The sequence below is a fragment of the Gnatocerus cornutus genome, unplaced genomic scaffold, assembly GCF_029298725.1.
Source record: "Gnatocerus cornutus isolate USDA-ARS CGAHR unplaced genomic scaffold, icGnaCorn1.1 ctg00000023.1, whole genome shotgun sequence".
NCBI lineage: Eukaryota > Metazoa > Arthropoda > Insecta > Coleoptera > Tenebrionidae > Gnatocerus > Gnatocerus cornutus.
Genome location: NW_028275375.1, coordinates 4,969,369 through 4,995,372, shown reverse-complemented (window position 1 = coordinate 4,995,372; position 26,004 = coordinate 4,969,369). Strand labels below are relative to the sequence as shown.

The following is a 26,004-nucleotide window of genomic DNA, read 5'->3' as shown; positions in this document are numbered from 1 at the left end:
TGGATCACTAGAATTTTTTGAAATTTTGATTTTCACTCAAATCAAATTTTCCTTAAAGGTCGTATAAAATTTAGTTCCTCGGTAAGTTTAAATTCAAAATTAATGAAATTTCGAGGACTTATTGCTTCAGATCTGTTTCTTAAGTGTGCTAAATTTCAAAATTTTAGATCACTAGAATTTTGATTTTCATTAAAATTTTTAAAGTTTCTATAAAATTTGATAACTCGACAAGATTTAATTCAAAATTTGGAGGAGTTATTGCTTTAGATCTGTTTCTTAAAGGCGCTAAACTTCAAAAATTTATTTCAGTTTAATTTTAGAGCAAATTGTATTATGTAAATTTTCCCCCCATCGTATTAATAGAACTGGATATTTTAATCTACATAAGGAGATTATCGGAATGAAACTATTTTAATAATCTCCGAGTTTCTTTATCTGGTGTCTCGGAATGCTCGAATTACCATAATCCCGCAACAGTGGCGAATTTTTCAAATTTCAAATTATCCACACGTGCATCATGAAAAGGGCTTCGGTCTCGGTAAAGGATGATCGATCGAAAATAATTCCCTGATAATGAGGATGACAGTTTTGGACGTCATCCATTACCCGAAGACAGGCCAACATGTCTGCTGAGCCCGACTGTCGCGTCCGGACCCGATCAATTTTCGTAAATGATTTTTATTTTGGTTTGTGCTCCTCTTTATGTCGCCGCCTTGTTGTGACGTCTCTACAGAACCAAATTTCATAAATCCGTTCATCAAGCTAACCGCAATTAGCGAAATTAATTAAAACCATTGTGTCGCGCCACCACCTGGCCTCTCGTAAATCCGCCCGAAAGCCCCATCCAATTATCGTAAGTAGCGACGACTTAACACCGGATCGCTCTGGTAAGTCATATTCGTCCGGAGGGTTCCTTTCGGGTGTCGTCAGACGAAAGTGTTTCGCTCGTATCTCCGACGACTATCTCTTCACGCCGTTGTCACGAAGTGTTCGATTCCGAGACACGACTCAACTTCTTCACAGGAATTCCGACTTTATCAGCCGCTCGCTTGGCTTGTCGTTGAAATCTCCCGATCAACTCCCGGAAAATCATCGAGACGGACAAATAAAATCCGGAAAAAATCTCGATCGAGAAACTCCACATCATGGGCTCATTAACGGATTAATTGACTGATCAGGTTTAGTTCTTTTTATTGCGTATTTACAAGAGTGGAAATGCTTTTCATGTCAATACTCTTAATAGAACTTGTAATAAACCTATTATGAAAATGTATAGGCCGCTCTTTGTCATTTTTAACGTGGCATCACTTCATTATCATCGCTGATGAAGGCAACAATCACACATCATTGTTGTAATGCCGCGACGTCGATGAGATTTATCGGTTATTTCGGCGTCGCGGACGGATATTATCCCGTCGCATGCGAATCCACATTAACAATAAATTACGGTATTAAAATCCCATCGCAGTAATGGCTTCTTGCTGTTCGTAACGGCCATCCAAAGTGTTCATTCATAATTGGCGCGGTTAAAGGGAAAAAGCGTGGCTGCTGTCTAGCCGGAAGGAAAGAAGAGGCTCACTCCCTTCGACACGTAACCTCGCTCCAGGTGGCCCTCCAGCTTCGCCTCCATGGAGGCGATGGCAATATCGCGATAAGCGCTTTCTATTAGCAAGCTCTAACATTGTTCACAGATTGAAGAGGATGACTGTACAGAACCGTTGATTTTTCTTCGGCGCATAATTGATTGTTCTGTTGGCGGGTGTGGCGCGATCCGGGATGAAGAGAAGACCGAAATTCCTCGACGTTGCCCCTTATCTAAACAAGTTAGGGCACTTAGACTGCGGCATCGTGTGTCGGACGGCGATAGGTAAACAAGCTGAAAGGAATTGAGATGTGACCGCTCCCTTTGGGTTCACGATCGATCAAAACGACACCTCGCGACCCAAAAAATCGGAGGAAACGATCCCCTTTGTGGCCTTCACGACTTTATTAGTGGAGCAGGTCGTTGACAGAAGGAAATTAGGCAAAGCGCCACAATATAAACAAATTTAATTGACAAGTAAAATAAATAAAAATATCACAATGCGGAAACTCATTTTCATAAGGCTTCTGCAACGTTATCTGCAAACCGCAAACATCTCAAGCGTCTCTTCTGTGGTGGCTGTTAATCGAATCAATCAAACATTAACCTCGCTCTTCTTTTTGCAATCGCCATCACCTATCAACAACTGTTGAATCTCTTCCAGCGTCTTGCCTTTCGTCTCAGGCACGAACTTGACAATAAAAACCAATCCAAACGCTGTACAAGCGGCGAAGAACCAAAACGGCACGTACATCCCGAACTCGTCTTTTGTAATCTGGAATACCTTCGACGCTATCGCCCCCATGCTCACTGAAAAACTGTCCGCCGTCCCCAAAGCCACCGCTTTAACACTCGTCGGGAAAAGCTCGCTCAAAACTGAAACCGCCGCGAAAGCGAGTCCCACACTAAACAAGACGTTGTACGCCACCAAAGAGGTTATAGGTAACCAGTCGAAGGTCTCCGCAAGATCAGGGAACCAGTCTTTGATGAAGAAGTACGTCGCCAAGAAGAAGACGGAGATGCTACAACCAATCGTGGAGAGAATGAGGAGAAGTCGCTTTCCAAACCTGTCCACCACGAAGACGGCCACTAGAGTCGCCACCAACTCCACGGAGCAGTAGATTATCACCGAAAGATCAGAACTAATACGAGTACCAGCCTCTTCGAAGATGGTGGTGGTGTAGAAAAGACACGGATTTTTCCCACTGAACTTGTTGGTCATGCAAATAATAACGTAGATCATGCAGGCTCGTCTGTTACTTCGTACAGTAAACAAATCCGTTACTTTGGCTTTCTTGCTTTGTTCTTGTCGCGTTACCGCCTTACACAAAGTGTCGAGTTCGTCTTGAACATCTCCAGTCCCTCGCAGAACAATCAAACTCTTCTTAGCGTCCTCCACTCTGTGCTTCTTGATGTAAAAGTAAGGAGACTCGGGCATCGCAACGAAAGTAACGAAATGTATCAAAGGAATCACCGCACAGATCATCGACGACGTGAAAATCGAGTACTTCTGCCCCACCACGTTGATGAAGAGCGTCCCGACAATCCCAGCGATTGTCGGCATCGACGTCAAAAACCCCCGAATCTCCGGGTCGGAAATCTCACCAATGTACATCGGCAACGCGGTGTAGAGCGCTCCTTCCGTGGCTCCAATCACGAACCGGATGGCCGAAATGACCCAAATCGAATCGGCGAATCCGATGCAGATAAAAGACGAGAAGATGATGGGAGTCATGAGGAGGGTTGTGCTCTTGCGGCCGATCACATCGCACAAGAGGGCTGCTAGCAGAGCGCCCATAGGGGCGCCCAATAAGGGCATCACAGCGCACCAGGAGCCTTCATCGCTGCTGGTGGGGATTGAGGAGTTGGCGCTCTCCAGCTTCGGCAAGTACGGTGAGGTCCATCCTAGGTTGATGCCAGAGGTGATGATGGAAAAAGTGCCTAGATTGGAGCATTAGTTGGGTTTGGAGCTGGGGGTAAAAGACGTACCGGAGAAGGCGGCCAAGTACTGAAAGAGGCGGCGGGTGTGAACGGTCTGCATGGCGAGGTGCGTTTTGCCGGCTCGGTTTCCTGGAGGTGTTAAAAAGGAACGCAAAGCAAACAGAGATTAAGTGGTCAAATATAGTAATCCTTCCACAAATTGACGTGTGTTTGCGAAATTAACCCCCAAGTCAACAGGATTAAATCGGCAAATAAACAAAGCCTGTGCAAACACCAAAACGAAAAATATTGTTAATGGGTGGATTTGAGGCCTTCGGGGTCAAAGAGTCGTGTCGTTACAACGCTACTTCCTCCAAAGGGGTTATTATGGTCGCTACGGTGCTTGCCATGTTTGCCGGTCTCTAGGTCACTGGAGACGCCGGTACCAAAACAAAGGGATTTGAGCGAAAATGGAAAATTTTCTTTCGTAATCTCGTTCAAATATTTGCCGTTCTATAATTAGATGAATTTTGAGGTGGAACAATGCGCCTCCCGGCAAATTACCGCAATCCAATACCATTGAAAGCGACTTAAAAAATCGTCCTGCGTCACGTCTTTTAGGACGGTTCATAAATAACTTGTTTTTTGTCGGGTTTTAAGAAATTCTGAAGTCGTGTGGCTTTGGACTTTAGACGGCTTCGTCTTGGTAGTTCTATAACTCTCGTTCACGATCGCATTTCAAAGTATTCTCTTCTGTAATTGTTATGTGCCATAAAAACCTGCACGGACATGTTGTCTTCCATCAAGCTCCATTCGTAATTGTGTAAACCAGCTGTGCGAATTCGCTTCAAATGACTTAATCTGCAGTTTTCTCCGAAACACTAGTACCAGTACTGGTGGAGTGGAGATCGAAATCGGCGTTTCCGGTGTGGTTTTTTCGGAAAATGGCGATTTGTTTTGACGTGACGTGACAGGCGTACCACTGGGAGGAACTCATCCATAAATGTATCGATTGCGCAACGCTGTAGATTAGTTATTAAAACAATAATGGTAGCGTTGGGAAGCTCCATCCTTGTCCGACAAGTGTGCACTTTGTGGAACATTACCATTACAAGTGTTAGACTTAAAGACGAGTCTTTTTCTCTTGTCCGCTGCCTTACAAGTTGAGTTTTTAAACTGTAATTGCGAAGTTTACTGGTTCGAGCAAACGGCATTTGTCGAGGTGGTCTTCGGATTGATTTATCGCGTATGTTATGCGCAATTATACCATAATTAGCTTCCTTCGTCGGTTTTTTTCTTGTTGAAATTAATAACGTACTCTCACTATTTGGTTTTTTTTCTGAATATCTAATCGACTTTTTCCAAGTAAAACAAACAAGTCGATCCCGCAGACATGACACATGAAGGCCCTAATTAGGCGCTGAATACGGACAGACTCTCATTAGGATGCAGAAGGACATTATCTCGCTCTGAAGCGGCTCTATCGCCCAAGTACCGAAAGCAATACAGATACGAACCTTAACACGGTTAAATCCAATGTCGAAAAAAATTGTCCATCGTTTTTCACAAATACAAATACAAAAACAGCTACATATAAAAAAAACTACTTCATACTCCTTCTGGAATAGCGCAGAACTTTTTTGTACAGACATTTCAAAAACACCCTGTATATTTACATACAGGTACTATTAAAAATCCTTCTCCTCCATCAATCCCAAGTTTAAGATGACAAAATTATTTATTTAAATTTCGTTCTTCGCATATAAATTTAATAAAGGCCGGTAAATTAGTGCAATACACAAGTTTTGGTAATAGATAGAAACAAAACGTATTTTTTTAATACTTTGCGTCATTGTTTTACAAAATTTCCGCATATTAGAAATTATACGCGATAAATTATCGTCCACGTCACGTTTTGATTAGGCCTACCAAGAACGCACTCGAGTCGTCGAATCGATTTCGCTATCGGTACCATCTCAATTCATAACGCCCACGGGCGGAACCAGCAGAGGGTGCTCGCCATTTTTATAATTTGGGAAAAAAGTCGACGCGATCGGACTGATATTGATATAACTATATTAAGTCTTAAGTGGTGCTGTTGATGGTCGATACCAACCTATTAAGGACGCCGTGAAAAATGTCGCCATTATTTCGCGACCGGCGGCAATAAATTTCGTTCGAGATCTGGCCAACATTCGGCAATTAAAAAACCCAAGAAAAAGACGCAAAACCAAAAAGAGCAGCGCGCGTACGTTTCCACGACGCGGCTATGAATAACATCGTACATTTTTATTGACGTTTATAATAGATCGGCGCACATTCAACAGTCGTTTACGATAAAATATGGCGCCATCTCGCGACGATTTACGATTGCCCGAATATGATATAGCGGAAAAGGGTGACGAGGATTCTTTCCTCCTCCGGAGCGACCAATTCACCCTTTGGCTACCATTGTAATGATGCTAATAAGTCGGCGATTACAGGGTTTGCGATCCGATCAATTCACCTCGGATCGTCTGACGTGAACCATCGACACTCGACGCCACTGTCTTATCGATGAGGGTGTGTCTGCACAGTAGCGGGCCCGGGGCGCAACACGCGGTTGCACTTTTATGCAAAATATGCCGACAACCCTTCGGCCAAGCTGGTTATCTTCTAATTTAGGAAATGCGAAGCTCTACATTTTTGACTTTCCAGGCGAGTCAAAGTTCTTAAATGGCGTTAAAGATAAAGCACAATGGCTTGCATTGTTTGCTTAGCCACGGTGTTGGGTGCCTATTGAAACAGAACGAGCTTCGCTGCCTTGGACTTGTGGAAACGCGTGTTAAAGAATATGGTAGGTAAAGTAACACCTTCCATTGTTTCGAGTCAAAACGGCCCACAACCGCGAACAATATCATAAGCATTATATTAAATCTCGCCGGTTCGTCTGCGCGACCGATCTGCATACAAAACCGTGAGAGAGCGCTTTCGATTTACATGTGCCAAAATTGTATTCAAATGGATAGATAGGAGCTCGAATTTGCAAACAGTGAAGCTTGAATAAAAAGCGCACTCAATTACCAACTTACAATGCTCCAGGAAGTCGTTGCGTTTTCCAATTAGAACCCGCGATTCTATCGTTTCATTAAAGCCTGCGTAATTACCACATGGTGATAAATCAATTGGCGGTTCCGGACCTCCGGACCCGAATCCTCCGGACCCGAATCCTCCGGGGGAATTTTGAATTCGGCCCTGTAATTTTGGTAATTCTAATGCTAACGTAATGAAATTTGACAAACTTGCTATTTTTAAGTGGCCTAACAACTGTTCCAAATCTCAAAATTTTTGAATGACAGGGACGAATTTTAGAAATTTTCATTTACAGAATGGGCCAAAAATTTCCAATATATTGCGTTCGGCCCTCTAATTTGAGTAGTTTTAATGCCAGCGTAATTAAATTTGGGAAACTTGTTACTTTTGAGTGGCTTATTCACTGGTGTAAATCTCAAAATTTTAGGGCGACAGGGACAGGGCTTAGAAATTTTCATTTATAAAATGCACCAAATATTTCCAAAATTTTGCATTCGGCCCTATAATTTTGGTAGTTTTAATGCCAACATAATGAAATTTAGGAAACTTGTTACTTTTGAGTGGCTAATTGACTGTTGTAAATCTCAAAATTTTAGAACACGGACAAATTTTAGAAATTTTTATTTAGATAATGGGCCAAAGATTTCGATTATTTTACATTTGGCCCTGTAATTTTAGTAATTTTGATGCCAGCGTAATGAAATTTGGAGATTTTGTTACGTTTGAGTAGCTAATTAAGCGTTGTAAATTTTAAAATTTTAGAGCAACAGGGACAAATTTTAGAAAATTTAAATTTTAGAATGGGCCAAAAATTTCCAATATTTTGCGTTCGGGTCTGTAATTTGAGTAGTTTTAATGCCAGCGTAATTAAATTTGGGAAACTAGTTACTTTTGAGTGGATAATTTCCTGTTCTAAATATCAATTTTTTTTTAACTACAGGGACGGATTTTAGACATTTTTATTTATAGAATAGACCAAACATTTCCAATATTTTGAATTTGGCCCTGTAATTTTGGTAGTTTCGATACCAACGTAATGAAATTTGGGAAACTTGTTACTTTTGAGTAGCTAATTGACTGTTATAAATCTCAAAATTTTAGAACGACACGGACAAATTTTAGAAATTTTCATTCAAATAATGGGCCAAAGATTTCGATTATTTTACATTTGGCCCTGTAATTTTAGTAATTTTGATGCCAGCGTAATGAAATTTCGAAATTTTGTTACTTTTGAGTAGCTAATTAAGTGTTGTAAATTTTAAAATTTTAGAGCGACAGGGACAAATTTTAGAATGGGCCAAAAATTTCCAATATTTTGCGTTCGGCCCTGTAATTTGAGTAGTTTTAATGCCAACGTAATAAAATTTGGGGAACTTGTTACTTTTGAGTGGATAATTTACTGTTTTATATTTCATAATTTTGTAACAACAGGAGCGAACTTTAAAAATTTTCATTTACAGAATAGACCAAAAATTTCCAATATTTTGCATTCGGCCCTGTAATTTTGGTAGGTTCAATGCCAACGTAATGAAATTTGGGGAACTTGTTACTTTTGAGTAGTTAATTGTCTTTTGTAAATCTCAAAATTTTAGAACGACAGGGACAAATTTTAAAAATTTTCGTTTACAGAATAAACCAAAAAATTCCAATATTTTGCATTCGGCCCTGTAATTTTGGTAGTTTTAATGCCAGGGTAATAAAATGTGAGGAGCTTGTTACTTTGGAGTGACTGATTTAGTGTTCTAAATCTCTAAATTTTAGAACGACAGAGACAAATTTTAGAAATTTTCATTTTTAGAATGGGCAAAAAATTTCGAATATTTTGCATTTGGCCCTGTAATTTTGGTAGTTTTAATGTCAACTTAATGAAATTTTGGGAACTTGTTATTTTTGAGTGGCTTATTCACTGGTGCAAATCTATAAAATTTAGAGCGACAGGGACGAATTTTAGAAATTTTCATTTACAGAATGGACCAAAAAATTCCGAAATTTTGCATTTCACTCTGTCATTTTGGTAGTTTTAATGCCAACGTAATGAAGTTTGGTAAACTAGTTACATTTGAGAGGCTTATTTACTGTTGTAAATTTCAAACATCTGGAGCGAGAGGTACGGATTTTAGAAATTTCCATTTATAGAAAGTGCCAACAATTTCGAATATTTTGCATTCGGCCCTGGAATTTTGGTAGTTGTAATGAAAATTAGGGAACTTGTTACATGTGAGTGGCTTATTCACTGGTGTACATCTAAAAATTTTAGAGCGACAGGGACGAATTTTAGAAATTTTCATTTATAGAATGAACCAAGAATTTTCCATATTTTGCATTCGGCCCTGTAATTTTGGTAGTTTTAATGCCGATGTAATAAAATTTACGGAACTAATTGACTGTTGTAAATTTGAAACTTATAGAGCGGCAGAGACGGATTTTAGAAATTTTCATTTTTGAACGGGCCAAAAATTTCGTAATTTGGGTAGTTTTAATGCCAACAATGCTCCAATTCCGTTTTCCAATTAGAATCCGCGATTCCATCGTTTCATGCGTAAATACCGTATGGTGATAAATCAATTGACGATTCCGGACCTCCGGTCCCGAATCCTCCGGGGACGTTGACCCGCCGAGAGATGGCGCTGATACGCGTCGTCGACAGCGTGGGCCACGCGATGTCGCGTCCCGCTAATATATGTCCAACGTCACCGTCCCGTTGTCCATTAACATAACGGAATCGGACGACGCATCGATATTGTACGGAATTCTCAAGTGCATGTTCGGATTTACGCAACCGTTCGGTGTGAAGATTTATTTGAGAAGAGAGCGGCGCCACCGAGCTAATAGTTTGGGCCAACAAGAATAATTAGGACTAAAAGCTGTGCCACTGTAAACTGAAAAGCGTCTCCTTGGGTATTACAGAAAATTCAGCTCTTGGAGGCCGTGGAAGCAGCGGTTTTATAATTAAACAAGATCCATGGCTCGGCCGGCTCTGTCTCTATTCTAGTAATAATTGCATCAGCATCCATCTTGCTCATTTGCTAACGACTCTGTTCTCCGTCTTCGTCCCGTGTTCGCTCTTCGTGGCGAACTTCTTCTTCTGCCATCAGTAACCGCCGGTAATGATGAACCTCCCACTTCAGACATGCGGTATAATCAGTCATGTCCTGGCAAACACCTATAAACTCACTTGACCAAGACTTTGATATATTATTTGTGTGAACAACACAAGATTAAAAACAGGCAAGATTTGTTCTTTAAACTTGTCATGTTCCTTCTCTTGTCCGCTTCACACCTCCTATTATAACGACACTAATGACCGATTAATTTTTTTCGCAGGTCTCAGCCACTGATCCCGACTGCGGTGTCAACGCCATGGTCAACTACACCCTCGGCGATGGCTTCGCCAAACTGAAGGAGTTCGAAGTGCGATCGGCAACCGGAGAAGTCTGCATCACCTCGAGTTTGGACTACGAGACAAGGAATGTGTACGAGTTTCCGGTCATCGCCACCGATAGAGGTAAATCATTTTTGACAAGAAAAAATTAGATTCTTCTATATTCAAACATCTCGGGATTAATGAAAGAGTCACGAGGACATCTCCATCGGCGCTGTGGTGTTGGAATCCGCGACATCGCGGAAACCGACCGTGAATGTTCCCCATAACGCATTAACTATTTATGAAGTGCAAAACGAAGAGAACAAAGCGAAAATCACGATGTCATTCCTCTTCGCTCACGAAAACGTGCTTGGCCTTTTCAGCAGCACTGGTGTGTTGAAGTGATCTAAACTAATCGCTTTAAGCTTGCTGTAATTGGAAGGATTAATTACTCGGACGGGTTTGCATAGGAGAACATTCTCGCTTTTTTCGTGTTCTGATCGTGTTCCGGAAGTCCGCACAAAAATAACATCGATAAATACACGCTGATCCGACACACATAAATCATGAACCGCGCAGATTTTCGAAATTGAAAAGTCCAGTGCATGAAGAATGGCCGGCAAGCCGTTTACCGTAATATTTTCCATAAAATGCGCAAGATTAACGATTCGTTGCTTTCCACTCAACATACCAGGTCGTGCAAGAGGATTATTATAATCATTTCCATATAACGGGCGCCCACAAACTAATGGACCGGCGAAAATGCCCATCACACTTACCCTCGAAACTTTGGAAAACCCGCGGCGGATAACAACTTCACAGTCTGAAAACCAAAAATTTATTCTTCAGAGCGCCAAGGGACTTTTTGCTTCATAAATACCGAGATTATCCAGGCTAATGTACTAAAACCAAAGATTAGGATTTTAGTAAGTACACTTGTGGCCTCATAAGAATATTATCAATATTTTGCATTCGGCCCTGTAATTCTGGTAGTTTTAACACCAACGTAATGAAATTTGACGAACTTGTTACTTTTGAGTTGCTAATTTACAGTTTTAAATTTCAATATTTTAGAGCGACAGGGACGAATTTTAGAAATTTCCATTTAGAGAATGAAATTTCCAATATTTTACGTTCGGCCCTGTAATTTGAGTAGTTTTAATGCCAGCGTAATGAAATTTGGGGAACTTGTTACTTTTGAGTCGTTAATTTACTGTAATAAATTTCAATCGTTTAGAGCGACAGGGACGAATTTAAGAAATTTTCGTTTTTAGAATGGGTGAAAATTTTCCAATATTTTGCATTCGGCCTTGTAATTTTAGTACTTTTAATTCCAACGTAATACAATTTAGAGATCTTGATACTTTTGAGTAGCTTATTAACTGTTGTAAATCTCAAAATTTTAGAACGTCAGGGACAAATTTTAGAAATTTTCATTTACAGAAGAGGCCAAAAATTTCAAATATTTTACATTCGGGCCTGTAATTTTAGTAATTTTAATGCCAGCTTAATGAAATTTGGGGAATTTGTTACTATTGAGTAGGTAATTAATTGTTGTAAATTTCATAATTTTTAAGAACGACAGACGAATTTTAGAAAAATTAATTTTTCGAATGGGCCAAAAATTTCCAATATTGTGCATTCGGCCCTGTAATTATAGTAGTTTTAAAGCCCACGTAATAAAATTTTGGGAACGTGCTATTTTTGAGTGGTTAATCAACTGGTTTAAATCTAAAATGTTTGCATGACAGGGACGAATTTAGGAAATTTTCATTTATAGAATGGGCCAAAAATTTCGGATATTTTGCATTTGGTCCTGTAATTTTAGTAGATTTAATGCCAGGGTAATGAAATTTGGAGAACTTGTTACTTTTAAGTGGCTAATTTACTGTAGTAAATCTCAAAATTTTAGAACAACAGGGACTAATTTTAGAAATTGTTATTTACAAAATGGGGCAAAAATTTTCAATATTTTGCATTCGACCCTGTAATTTTGGTAATTGTAATCCCAACGTAATGAGATTTGATGAACTTGGTACTTTCAAGTGGCTAATTTACTGTTATGAATTTCAAAATTTTAGAACGGCAGGGACATATTTTAGAAATTTTCATTTATTGAATGGACCAAAAATTTCCAATATTTTGCATTCGATCCTGTAGTTTGAGTAATTTTAATGCCAATGTAATGAAATTTAGGGAACTTGTTACTTTTGAGTAGCTAATTGACTGTTTTAAATCTCAAAATTTTTTAATGACAGGGACAAAATTTAGAAATTTTTATTTACAGAATGGGCCTAAAATTTCCAGTATTTTGCATTCGGCCCTGTTATTTTAGCAGTTTTAATTCCAACGTAATGAAATTTAGGGAACTTGTTACTTTTGAGGGACTAATTGACTGTTGTGAATCTCAAAATTTTAGAACGACAGGGACAAATTTTAGTAATTTTCATTTATAAAATAGGCCAAAATTTTCGAATATTTTACACTCGGCCCTGTAATTTTAGTAATTTTAATGCCAGCGTAATGAAATTTGGGGATTTTGTTACTTTTAAGTAGCTAATCGACTGTTTTAAATCTTAAAATTTTTTAATGATTCGGACGAATTTTAGAAATTTTAATTTATAGAATAGGCCAAAAATTTCGAATATTTTGCGTTCGGGCCTGTAATTTGAATAGATTTAATGGCAACGTAATGAAATTTGTGGAACTTGCTACTTTTGAGTGGTTAAATTACTGTTTTAAATCTCACAATTTAGGAACGAGAGGGACGAATTTTAGAAATTTTTATTTATAGAATGGGCCAAAAATTTCGAATAAATTGGTTTCGGCCCTCTAACTTGAGTAATTTTAATGCCAACGTAATGAAATTTGGGCAACTTGCTCTTTTTGAGTAACCTCATAGACTGAAAATCAAAAAAAAATCTCGAAATCGCCAAAGGACTTTTTGCATCATAAATACCCAGTCTAATGAACTAAAACCAAAGATTAGGATTTGAGTACACTTGTGGCCTTTTACGGCGCTGAAAAATGCGCTAATTACGGTCGTGAAGCCTAATGCCTTTAATACCTCCAACTCAAGTTTTTATCAAACCCCCGTTTATAAAAATCCGCACTCGGCTCGTAAAACATAATACAACAGCCAAGTAAAATTTAATGGTTTCCCCGTACGTTTTAACAACAAAATCCTTCTTTGCAGGGGGCCTCAGCACGACCGCCATGGTAAAAATCCAAGTCTCCGACGTGAACGACAACCGCCCGATTTTCTACCCCCGCGTCTACAACGTCTCCCTCCGCGAGGGCGGCGCTTCATCATCTGCGACGACGCCGGTCGTCGTCGTCGCCACCACCGACCCCGATTCCGGGCGTTTCGGCTCCGTCACCTACAAAATCGTCGCAGGAAACGACGCAGGACTCTTCCGCATCGATAAGAACAGTGGGGAGATTTTCGTTAGCCGCCCCAATTTGCTGTCGACGCGGAGCCAACCCTATCATCGCCTCAACATCAGTGCGAGCGACGGGGGTAATTTGAAGTCGCTAGCCGACGCCGAGGTCTTCATCAGTGTGATTGATTCCGCGCAACGACCGCCGATTTTCGAGCATCCGAGGTACACTTATTCGGTGAAGGAGGACGTGAAGAAGGACGCTGTGATTGGAAACGTTCGAGCAACAGTCCGGGATTCTGGTAAGTTGGTTTTTATAGTGCGGCCTTGAACCTCGATGGGTTAAGCTCCCTCGGTGCCGGTGATGGATGCAAAAGAAAAAATTAGATACGTAGAGGTCGGAGCAATTCTCTTTCAACCATTACATCTAGATAGAGAGCCGTATATTATATTGTAAAACGGCGGAAAAATGACAATCACGCGTTCGTGTTTACAGTAACAACCGCAGTGATAAAAACGTGTACCGTTGCATGTGGATATGGTGCTTGGAATAGAGAATGATCGTGGAATGTATGTGCAGGTAAAATCCACGAAAGCCGGAGTAATTTATCGTAGACGAGGGTCGAAGCTAAAAAGTGAAAAAAAATAGTGGGAGGATGAAACCTATTGGAAGTGGAAGAAAATATAACAAAAATGAAAGGAAAAATAAATTATGGGCGATCTGGGTTCGGGAAGTGATTTTGCATTCGGCCCTGTAATTTTGGTAGTTTTATTGCCAACGTAATCAAATTTTGGGAAATTGTTACTTTTGAGCGACTTATTGACTGATCTAAATCTCAAATTTTTTTTATGACAGGGACTAATTTTAGAAATTTTCATTTTTAGAATGAGTCAAAAAATTCCAATATTTGGCATTCGGTCCTGTAATTTTGGTAATTTTAATGTCAACGTAATAAAATTTTATAAACTTACTACTTTTGAGTGGCTAATTTACTTTTTTAATCTCACAATTTTAAAGCAACAGGGACGAATTTTAGAAATTTCCATGTTTAGAATGGGTCAAAAATTTCCAATTTTTCTACATCGACCCTGTTATTTTGGTAGTTTTTATGCCAATGTTATACAATTTGAGGAACTTGTTATTTTTGAGTAGCTAATTAACTGTTGTAAATTTTAAAATTTTAGAACGACAGGAACGAATTTTAGAAATTTTTCTTCTGAGAATAAATCAAAAATTTCCAATATTCTGCATTCAGCCCTGTAATTCTGGTAGTTTTGATGCCAATATTATGAAATTTGGGAAACTTGTTAATTTTGAGTGGCTTATTAGCTGTTGTAACTTTCAAAATTTTAGAGCAACAAGGACGAATTTTAGAAATTTTTATTTTGAGAATGGGTCAAAAAATTCCAATACTTGGCATTCGGTCCTGTAATTTTGGTAATTTTAATGCCAACGTAATAAAATTTTATAAGCTTACTACTTTTGAGTGGCTAATTTACTATTTTAAATCTCACTATTTTAAAGCAACAGGGACGAATTTTAGAAATTTCCATGTTTAGAATGGGTCAAAAATTTCCAATTTTTCTACATCGACCCTGTTATTTTGGTAGTTTTTATGCCAACGTAATGCAATTTGGGGAACTTGTTATTTTTGAGTAGCTAATTAACTGTTGTAAATTTCAAAATTTTAGAACGACAGGGACGAATTTTAGAAATTTTTCTTCTGAGAAAAAATAAAAAAATTCCAATATTCTGCATTCAGCCCTGTAATTCTGGTAGTTTTGATGCCAATATTATGAAATTTGGGGAACTTGTTAATTTTGACTGGCTTATTGGCTGTTGTAACTTTCAAAATTTTAGAGCAACAGGGACGAATTTTAGAAATTTTTATTTTGAGAATGGGTCAAAAAATTCCAATACTTGGCATTCGGTCCTGTAATTTTGGTAATTTTAATGCCAACGTAATAAAATTTTATAAGCTTACTACTTTTGAGTGGCTAATTTACTATTTTAAATCTCACTATTTTAAAGCAACAGGGACGAATTTTAGAAATTTCCATGTTTAGAATGGGTCAAAAATTTCCAATTTTTCTACATCGACCCTGTTATTTTGGTAGTTTTTATGCCAACGTAATGCAATTTGGGGAACTTGTTATTTTTGAGTAGCTAATTAACTGTTGTAAATTTCAAAATTTTAGAACGACAGGGACGAATTTTAGAAATTTTTCTTCTGAGAATAAATCAAAAATTTCCAATATTCTGCATTTAGCCCTGTAATTCTGGTAGTTTTGATGCCAATATTATGAAATTTGGGGAACTTGTTAATTTTGACTGGCTTATTGGCTGTTGTAACTTTCAAAATTTTAGAGCAACAGGGACGAATTTTAGAAATTTTTATTTTGAGAATAGGTCAAAAAATTCCAATACTTGGCATTCGGTCCTGTAATTTTGGTAATTTTAATGCCAACGTAATAAAATTTTATAAGCTTACTACTTTTGAGTGGCTAATTTACTATTTTAAATCTCACTATTTTAAAGCAACAGGGACGAATTTTAGAAATTTCCATGTTTAGAATGGGTCAAAAATTTCCAATTTTTCTACATCGACCCTGTTATTTTGGTAGTTTTTATGCCAACGTAATGCAATTTGGGGAACTTGTTATTTTTGAGTAGCTAATTAACTGTTGTAAATTTCAAAATTTTAGAACGACAGGGACGAATTTTAGAAATTTTTCTTCTGAGAAAAAATAAAAAAATTCCAATATTCTGCATTCAGCCCTGTAATTCTGGTAGTTTTGATGCCAATATTATGAAATTTGGGGAACTTGTTAATTTTGACTGGCTTATTGGCTGTTGTAACTTTCAAAATTTTAGAGCAACAGGGACGAATTTTAGAAATTTTTATTTTGAGAATAGGTCAAAAAATTCCAATACTTGGCATTCGGTCCTGTAATTTTGGTAATTTTAATGCCAACGTAATAAAATTTTATAAGCTTACTACTTTTGAGTGGCTAATTTACTATTTTAAATCTCACTATTTTAAAGCAACAGGGACGAATTTTAGAAATTTCCATGTTTAGAATGGGTCAAAAATTTCCAATTTTTCTACATCGACCCTGTTATTTTGGTAGTTTTTATGCCAACGTAATGCAATTTGGGGAACTTGTTATTTTTGAGTAGCTAATTAACTGTTGTAAATTTCAAAATTTTAGAACGACAGGGACGAATTTTAGAAATTTTTCTTCTGAGAAAAAATAAAAAAATTCCAATATTCTGCATTCAGCCCTGTAATTCTGGTAGTTTTGATGCCAATATTATGAAATTTGGGGAACTTGTTAATTTTGACTGGCTTATTGGCTGTTGTAACTTTCAAAATTTTAGAGCAACAGGGACGAATTTTAGAAATTTTTATTTTGAGAATGGGTCAAAAAATTCCAATACTTGGCATTCGGTCCTGTAATTTTGGTAATTTTAATGCCAACGTAATAAAATTTTATAAGCTTACTACTTTTGAGTGGCTAATTTACTATTTTAAATCTCACTATTTTAAAGCAACAGGGACGAATTTTAGAAATTTCCATGTTTAGAATGGGTCAAAAATTTCCAATTTTTCTACATCGACCCTGTTATTTTGGTAGTTTTTATGCCAACGTAATGCAATTTGGGGAACTTGTTATTTTTGAGTAGCTAATTAACTGTTGTAAATTTCAAAATTTTAGAACGACAGGGACGAATTTTAGAAATTTTTCTTCTGAGAATAAATCAAAAATTTCCAATATTCTGCATTTAGCCCTGTAATTCTGGTAGTTTTGATGCCAATATTATGAAATTTGGGGAACTTGTTAATTTTGACTGGCTTATTGGCTGTTGTAACTTTCAAAATTTTAGAGCAACAGGGACGAATTTTAGAAATTTTTATTTTGAGAATAGGTCAAAAAATTCCAATACTTGGCATTCGGTCCTGTAATTTTGGTAATTTTAATGCCAACGTAATAAAATTTTATAAGCTTACTACTTTTGAGTGGCTAATTTACTATTTTAAATCTCACTATTTTAAAGCAACAGGGACGAATTTTAGAAATTTCCATGTTTAGAATGGGTCAAAAATTTCCAATTTTTCTACATCGACCCTGTTATTTTGGTAGTTTTTATGCCAACGTAATGCAATTTGGGGAACTTGTTATTTTTGAGTAGCTAATTAACTGTTGTAAATTTCAAAATTTTAGAACGACAGGGACGAATTTTAGAAATTTTTCTTCTGAGAAAAAATAAAAAAATTCCAATATTCTGCATTCAGCCCTGTAATTCTGGTAGTTTTGATGCCAATATTATGAAATTTGGGGAACTTGTTAATTTTGACTGGCTTATTGGCTGTTGTAACTTTCAAAATTTTAGAGCAACAGGGACGAATTTTAGAAATTTTTATTTTGAGAATAGGTCAAAAAATTCCAATACTTGGCATTCGGTCCTGTAATTTTGGTAATTTTAATGCCAACGTAATAAAATTTTATAAGCTTACTACTTTTGAGTGGCTAATTTACTATTTTAAATCTCACTATTTTAAAGCAACAGGGACGAATTTTAGAAATTTCCATGTTTAGAATGGGTCAAAAATTTCCAATTTTTCTGCATCGACCCTGTTATTTTGGTAGTTTTTATGCCAACGTAATGCAATTTGAGGAACTTGTTATTTTTGAGTAGCTAATTAACTGTTGTAAATTTCAAAATTTTAGAACGACAGGGACGAATTTTAGAAATTTTTCTTCTGAGAAAAAATAAAAAATTTCCAATATTCTGCATTTAGCCCTGTAATTCTGGTAGTTTTGATGCCAATATTATGAAATTTGGGGAACTTGTTAATTTTGAGTGGCTTATTGGCTGTTGTAACTTTCAAAATTTTAGAGCGACAGGGACGAATTTTAGAAATTTTTATTTTGAGAATGGGCCAAAAATTAATGTTATGTAATGTTAGTAATTTAATATTTTGACGGGAGAATTTTTGATTGAAAATTAGGGTGTTTTTTCGATATTAAGTCAAAATAAGGGGAAGAAATAAATATGTTAAATCAAAAAATTTACACTGTGTTAACAACATAAAGAAGTAAGTTAAAAAAAGTAGAAGATAAAAATATAAAACCAAAACAAAAGTGTAAAAACAAATGTTGTAAATCTTGTTATTACAACTTTGCCATTTAACTTTCTTCCATAGAACTTACAGTTTTGCCGGAAATCGCGATAAACCGTTTTTTACCCTTAAAACTCACCCCCTTCCGCTTCCCGAACTCAGATCGCCCGTATTTATTTTTCCTTTCATTTTTGTTATATTTTCATCCTACTATTTTTTTGCTTTAAAAAATTATCGACGCTGGCTTATCGGGTTCTGTCGCAGCGTCAAAACCCATAAATCGCCGATGAAAATCCGTCCGAGTTTGATATTTTCGCAAAAAGACGGCGATCGTTAAGTTAATGAAGGCCGTGGTTCTTGTGTGTCGTTAGGCCGATTTTACGACGGTTTTATTACTTATTTCTTGTTGGATTGCAATTTAAAATCAAATGAAACATGTAATGTCGCTTTTTTTCGTTCCCGGTAAGCGTTAAATGCGCCCGTTTTACGACCGTCATCCCTCGAAAGACGGGTTAATTAGCCGAAAATAAAAATGATGGGTTGTAATTTCAGATGGGACGTCAATCCTCACCTTCGCCATCATCGATCTTTGCGGAATTATGTAATCGCTGACCGGAGTTTTATCTCGGTCTAACATGCAAACTTGTTTAAATAAAGATATCAAATTAAAATTAACCGTTTTCGTCAAGATAAAAAGTAACACCTCCATTAGCCTAATATGCAAAGTAACACGTCAGGTGTCACTAATGAATATATTTCATCGTATAAATACGAGTTTGTACAACAATGACCAATTTAGCATTGTAATGGGACCATTTCAGAATCCTGTCTATATGATAATTTTTTTTCGCGCCCGGAGAAAACTTCCAGCTTCGACGACGTGAGAACCGATTCGGTTTTCAATTAAAATAAACAACGGCCGTGCATGTCCCATTAAGGTAGAGCAGTAGCCGGGAAACGCCGTGAAATAAATGAATACTACTGAAACAATGACCACATGGGCGGACAACGGCGAGAGACAGGACAATAGTCGGTATTGAAGACCGACACGCTCGATTATTACCGTGCAAATGTGGCAGAATGCGAATACCGGACGATTTGCAGAGGGACGGTCATTACAACTAACGCTAAAATAAACCCGGACTTTACTTAAGTCACCGGATTCCTCCGGTGCACAGCGAGTTCAAGCTGACATCTTTGGCAGTTTTTCAATTTTTCATTCTTCTCTATAAAATGGAGAATGTGATGGGATTGAGATTAAAACCCACCCAGAATTTATTCATTGGCTCAAATTATCTTTATCACTGTAGTTTTTGTAGCAAAAAATGCGCGCAAACATCCCACAACTTTTCTTTCATTGGCTGGAAAAAAATCTGTTGTTTATTGGATATATTTCTAGGCAAATAAGTGATGCACAAAAAAACGAGTCATTTTATTGGATGTTGATAATGAACAAAAATGCACAAACTAAACCAAGAGGGCGTATCTTTCCTATTGATGGTTTAAAGGTCAAACAAGAATGAATTTAAGAATTAGAAAATATGAGAAAATTTGTAACTTTTGAGTGGCTAATGGACTCTTCAAAATTTCAAAGTTTTAGAACGACAGGGTGGAATTTTATAAATTTCTATTTAGAGAATGGGCCAAAAGTTTCTAATATTTTGCATTCGGCCCTGCCATTTTATTAGTTTTAATGCCAACACAATCAAATTTGACAAACTTGATACTTTTGAGTGGCTAATTTACTTTTCTAAATCTCAAAATTTAAGAGCGACAAAGACGAATTTTAGAAATTTTTATTTTGAGAATGGACCAACATTTTCTAATATTTTGCATTAGGCCCTGTAATTCTGGTAGTTTTGATGCTAACATTATGAATTTTTAGGAACTTGTTACTTATGAGTGGCTAATTGACTGCTGTAACTTTCAAAATTTTAAAGCAACAGGGATGAATTTTAGAAATTTGTATTTTTAAAGAGGGCCAAAATTTTCCAATATTGTGCATTCGGCTCTGTAATTCTAGTAGTTTTGATGCTAACATTATGAAATTTGGAAAACTTATTACTTTTGAACGGCTAATTGAGTTTTGTAACTTTCAAATTTTAGACTGACAGGAACAAATTTTAGAAATTTTTATTTTGAGAATGGGCGAAAAATTTCCAATATTCTGCACTAGGCCCTGTAATTTTGGTAGTTTTAATGCCAGGGTAATGAAATTTGGGGAGCTTGTTACTCTTGAGTGCCTAATTGACTGTTGTAGATCTCAAAATTTTAGAACTAGAGGGACGAATTTTAGAAATTTTCAGTTATAGAATCGTCCAAAAAATTTCGATATTTTGCATTCGGCCCTGTAATTTTGGTAGTTTTAATGCCAGCATAATGAAATTTGGGGAACTTGCTACCTTGAAGTGGTTCATTAACTTTTGTAATTTCAAAATTTTAGAGCGACAGGGACGAATTTTAAAAAAAATTCATTATAGAATGGGCCAAAAATTTACAATATTTTGCATTCGGCCCTGTAATTCTGGTAGTTTTAATGCCAACATTATGAAATTTGGGAAACATGTTACTTGTGAGTGCCAAAATGACTATTGTAAATCTTAAAATTTTAGAACTACAGGAACGAATTTTAGAAATTTCCAGTTATAGAATGAACCCGAAAATTCCGATATTCTGCATTCGGCCCTGTAATTTTGGTAGTTTTGATACCAGAACAATGAAATTTGGGCAACTTTTTGTAATTGAATTGGTTATTGACTACCTTCAGTCTCAACATTTGAAAGCCACGGAGACAAATTTTAAAAATTTTGGCCCCTCTGTGCGGTGTCTATAATTTGGCAGTTGATTTGGTTTTCCCGGCAGTGTTTCTTAATGACGTATTAATAATTAATATCTTTTCTTTATGAGTGGCTGTCAGGCAATAAAATGGCCAATTAGTAGCGACATTAACAGGTTTTATTAATTCAATTAGGTTATAGTTTGGCGTCGGCATAAAACATGTCTAAAAAAGCTCCACGCCTCGAAAGTTTCTCATTTAAAGAAAGAGAAAAAAATCCGTCGTCTCCATCGGCATGCAGAACGTCCTCGCATGAATCACCATCGTACCCACGCGGACCTATTGAAACTCTGTAAAAACGAACAAGACGAAAAAAGTCCCCAAAAAGACTCTCCGGCATTAATTAAACGTATATACGCGCGTATAATAAATACCCCGTCGCTTTTTGTTTGTGCGGATTTGTAAAGGACCCTTATTAGCATTTAGGCAAACAAGCACTGCTTGACAGCATCACAAGGGGGCAATTATCCGGAGGGACGCCATTGTATCCTCTTCGTCCAGCGGCGCCCAAAATGTCCCAACATTGGCGCGCGCGCCATTCATAATCCCGGTACAAATTTATTCAAACGCGCTGATTGATTTAAATACCGTGCCACAAATAAATGATGGCCGTGAAACCGGCATCGCGCCGAGAATCCACAACGACAAGGTCGATAAATATAAAAGAGAGCGCATTTCGGATGGAACGTACACCGTTTGGTGTGCTCGGGTCGTCGCGACAGCAAACGTCGATTTATTACATTGCTGAAAAGTTGGTTTGCTGTTTGAAACCCCCAAAAGCTCGCCGGACGGGTTCAACCGCGGTCGCGACAGAAGGCGATGCAATGTCACGGACCGAAAGAAAACTTCCTCGCGATATCGTCGTCGATTTATATTCGCGATTTTTCCGGAGAAACTATAGTTCATAATTCGTTCTAAACAACTTGGCAAAAGTTACCATCGATGCATTGTTTATTAAAAAAATGTACATTTTATAATATCAACCAGCTTCTCCCGCACCAATGATTTTGGTCAAATTCCTAAATCGAAAAAAAATCTCGAGATCTGTCTACTGGCCAAATTTAGGAAAAATTAGGAAAAATGAGGAAAAATGAAAATCAACTTTTCGAGACTTTGATCGGCCATACCTCAGTTATTTGTTGTCGAATCTGAATTTAAATTCCAGATTTGGAATCTGCGGAAAATTCTGCGTTACACTGATGTATAATAACTTACGTTTACTCTAAAAAATAAGCGAGATATCGATATCAGAAATTTGCCATAGTTTTAGTCATGAATTTTTGCGGAAATTTGCAAATTTCGACTGTAGAAAAATCAAAGAACTGTTTCTTATGTAAAAAATTGCGAGAAAAACGATGGCGCAAACCGCATCTCAATATCTGAAATAGTTTTCGAGATATCGAGCACGAATTGTTTTGAACCTTCAAAAATTTAGCTCTCTGGCGACAACCCAAAAATTCAAACGACCATAACTCGGTTATTTGATGACAAAAAATCAAAAATTCTTATGTTTTTGGATTCAGCGTAAAATTCTGCGTAAAATGAGACCCAAATTGTATTGGCCAAAAACTGTTTTGAAAACGTCATTTTAGGGTGATTTTCAATCAAAGTTTTTAAAATAAAAACGACGTTTAATAACTTTGAATTATACATCAGTCGAAAGAGGAGCTCAAAATCTAGCTACTGGCCAAATTTGAGATCTATCGGACAAATAGTTTACGAGTTATGGCCTAAAATAAAAAAAAATGAAAAATTTTCATCGTTTGAGTCGCAATTTTTTTTCGCGAAAAATCGACTATCAAATTTTGAGCTTTTGATAACATTTTCCAACGTAAAATGAGCCGAGAAAAAGAATGGCGCAAACCGCATCTCAATATCTCAAATAGTTTCCGAGATATTTAACTTTAAAAATTAGGAAAAATGAAGAAAAATGAAAATCAACTCTCTGATACTTTGATCGGCCATAACTTAGTTATTTGTTGTCGGATCTGAATTTGAATCCCAGATTTGGAATCTGCGTAAAATTCTGCGTACACTGATGTATAATAACTTAAGTTTACTCGAAAAAATAAGCGAGATGTCGAGTTTAAAGTTTAAAATTTCTAAAAATTTCTAAATTTTCACGTGTACGAAAACGTTGACTCCTGGAAAAATTCTTACTGTACAACAGAGTATTTTCAAGACTTTAGAATTCCTCTTAGAATTCACAGACCCATGAGAATTTAACATTATCTTCCAATTTCCAAAAAATCAGCCTTATGGGAAAATTCCGAGCTTTTGAAATGTTAGCGTCTATTTTGCCTGGACTACTAAACACCTAACCAGCACCGGCATTCACGGCGCAGCGCGGACATAAAGCCGGTTTACAGTGAGCTAATCTGTCTTCCTTTGAATGTAATAGTATTTCAAGGAGCAAAGCACTAATAGTGATCGTTGTTATCATCATGGGAGGTATCCGTTCCGTAATTTGTATTTTTCGCTCGCGATGACCCAATTACCTCACAATTCCGGAATCCGGGTGTTATCGGCTCAGCCGCCGAATAAAAACAAAATGACATTCTTGAAGCGGCCATTCAACACCTCACGTGCACCAGCGTGAGATTCATTTGTTTGATTCGGTTGTGACTTTTATTAATTACGGTCCTTTTGTTTTCTGGGCTCCGCTGGGAGTCATTGCTTGCTTTCGATTTGATTTTCTGTACGAGCGGCGTGCCGGGGATTCTTCGTTTGCCGGTTGAATAAAAACAGATTTATGCACTTTAATTATTTAATTGCCACGTGAAATATTCCGGCTTTTCATAACCGCACAAAAGGCGAATAAGTGGCCGCGATTAATTGTCCTTAATTAGCCGCGTTTCCTGATTTGATCAAAGGAATAGTTAGACCGTACCAAAACCCAGTGCAAATACAAAAACCACCGTTGCCTAGACCAAGTAATTAACTTCCTCGTTTTGTATTTATTAGCATCATCATCAGCGCTTTTTGTTGTTGCAGGTGAGCACAAGAACATTCGGTACTCGATCTACTCCGGCGATCCGGAAGGCTTTTTCCGCATCGATCCTTCAACCGGAGTGATCAAGACCGCCGCTCGTTTGGACCACGAGACCCGGAGCAACGTCCTTCTGAACATCCAAGCCACGAACGGAGATCCCCCGGTTTACGGTCACACGCAAGTCAACATCGAGATCCGGGACGTCAACGACAACGCTCCGGAATTCGAGTCGAACGTCGTCCGGATTTCCGTCCCGGAGAACGTCGAGACGGGCATCGCGCTGTACGCCGCCCACGCCCGCGACAAGGACTCCGGGGCCAACGGCGTCGTCCGCTACAAGATCGTCAACAACGGCGCTACCGGGGGTCTGTTCAACGTTGACCCTAAGCTGGGTCACTTGACTCTGACAAGACATTTAGATTACGAAACGACCCAGCGGCACAGCTTGATTATAACAGCGACCGACACTGGAATTCCACCATTATCTGCCAACTTGACGGTGTTGGTGGAAGTGCAAGATGTTAACGACAATCCGCCGGTTTTCGAAAGGAACGAATACAGTAAAACCGTGGAGGAGTCGAGGGCTGTGAACTCGCAAGTCCTGCAAGTCACTGCGGTGGATCTAGACACTGGAAACAACGCGCGATTGACCTACAGACTCCTCTCTGGAAACAACTCGGGTGACGTCTTCGGCATCTTCCCCAACAGCGGGTGGTTGTACCTCAAAGGAAGCCTGGACAGGGAGAGCCGCGACCGCTACGAACTAACAGTGAGCGCCACCGACAACGGAACACCTTCGCAAAGCGCCACCGCCCGCGTCATCGTCCACGTCAGCGACGCCAACGACAACGACCCCAAATTCCTCAAAGACGCCTACGAGTTCAACGTGGAGGAGAACCAACGACGCGGCACCTCCGTCGGGAGAGTGGCTGCTCTAGACGAAGACATCGGAGACAACGCGGTGATTCGATACAGCCTCATCCCCGGAAACACGAGTTTCCAGATAAACCCAACGAATGGTAAGTTCAAGGTTGCAGCGCGCGGCCTAATAGCGAAATCGTGTAGTATTGAGCAAATGTTTGTAAACGAAAACGTTTTAATGCGGCTGATGTCAAATAAAGTAAATGAAAAACAAATATGCTCTGTGTGGCCGAAGACTTCCTCTCAATAAAAATGTGTTTGCTCTCACAATAGCTTAAGCTCATCGTAGGTTTCGGAATGTTAACGCGGGTTTTGTGGAAATTACTTTTTACAATAGAGCAATTCCAGAAATCAGCGGGATTTTCTCTGGTGTGGTTTCAAAATAATGACATTTGGCGATACAACCCAACTCCCCTTGGTGATAATGGACCAACCCGATTTTGACGGAAAAGTCGCGAAATTTACCTTAATTTTCACTGTTTTGGTCGGAGAACACGCATGGAACACTCAGAACACTTCCATTAAAGTTTTAGAACATCTGCAAGATTTTCTCTGATGTGATTTAAAATAATGACATTTGGTTTTACAACCCAACTTCCCTTTGTTGGTGATAATGGACTAACCCGATTTTGACGGAAAATTAGCAAAATTTACCTTAATTTCCACTGTTTTGGCCGGAGAACACGCGCAGAACACTCGGAACACTTCCATGAAAGTTTCAGAACACGAAAATCCACGTGGGAACACTAAATACTGGGTTTTTCGCGGAATTGAAAAGCCGCACTTCGAATCAAAACACTTGCGAACTTAC

General features: G+C 38.1%; 2 protein-coding genes across 2 annotated transcripts in view; one reads left to right on the top strand and one right to left on the bottom strand.

The window, feature by feature from the left end:
- LOC148166516 (protein dachsous-like) overlaps nucleotides 1-26,004 on the top strand; it is a 174,178-nt gene that overhangs the window by 133,232 nt on the left and 14,942 nt on the right. The window contains exons 3-5 of the mRNA XM_088049396.1: nucleotides 9,899-10,079; nucleotides 13,135-13,620; nucleotides 24,275-25,291. Coding sequence (XP_087905522.1) covers nucleotides 9,899-10,079; nucleotides 13,135-13,620; nucleotides 24,275-25,291 — 1,684 coding nt within the window. The remainder of the gene's footprint in view (nucleotides 1-9,898; nucleotides 10,080-13,134; nucleotides 13,621-24,274; nucleotides 25,292-26,004) is intronic.
- LOC148166517 (facilitated trehalose transporter Tret1-like) lies at nucleotides 2,155-3,682 on the bottom strand. The gene is made up of 2 exons (XM_088048976.1): nucleotides 3,572-3,682; nucleotides 2,155-3,523 (listed from the first exon to the last, which is right to left on the bottom strand). Exons 1-2 carry the CDS (start codon nucleotides 3,621-3,623, stop codon nucleotides 2,178-2,180), a joined length of 1,398 nt encoding a protein of 465 aa, XP_087905102.1. The 5' UTR covers nucleotides 3,624-3,682; the 3' UTR covers nucleotides 2,155-2,177.

Excerpts from the sequence above, each read along its gene's own strand:
- LOC148166517 (XM_088048976.1), bottom strand. The coding sequence starts at position 3,623 with ATGCAGACCGTTCACACCCGCCGCCTCTTTCAGTACTTGGCCGCCTTC. Across the intron at positions 3,524-3,571 it reads GTACTTGGCCGCCTTCTCCG|GCACTTTTTCCATCATCACC; the intron begins GTACGTCTTTTA and ends GCTCCAATCTAG.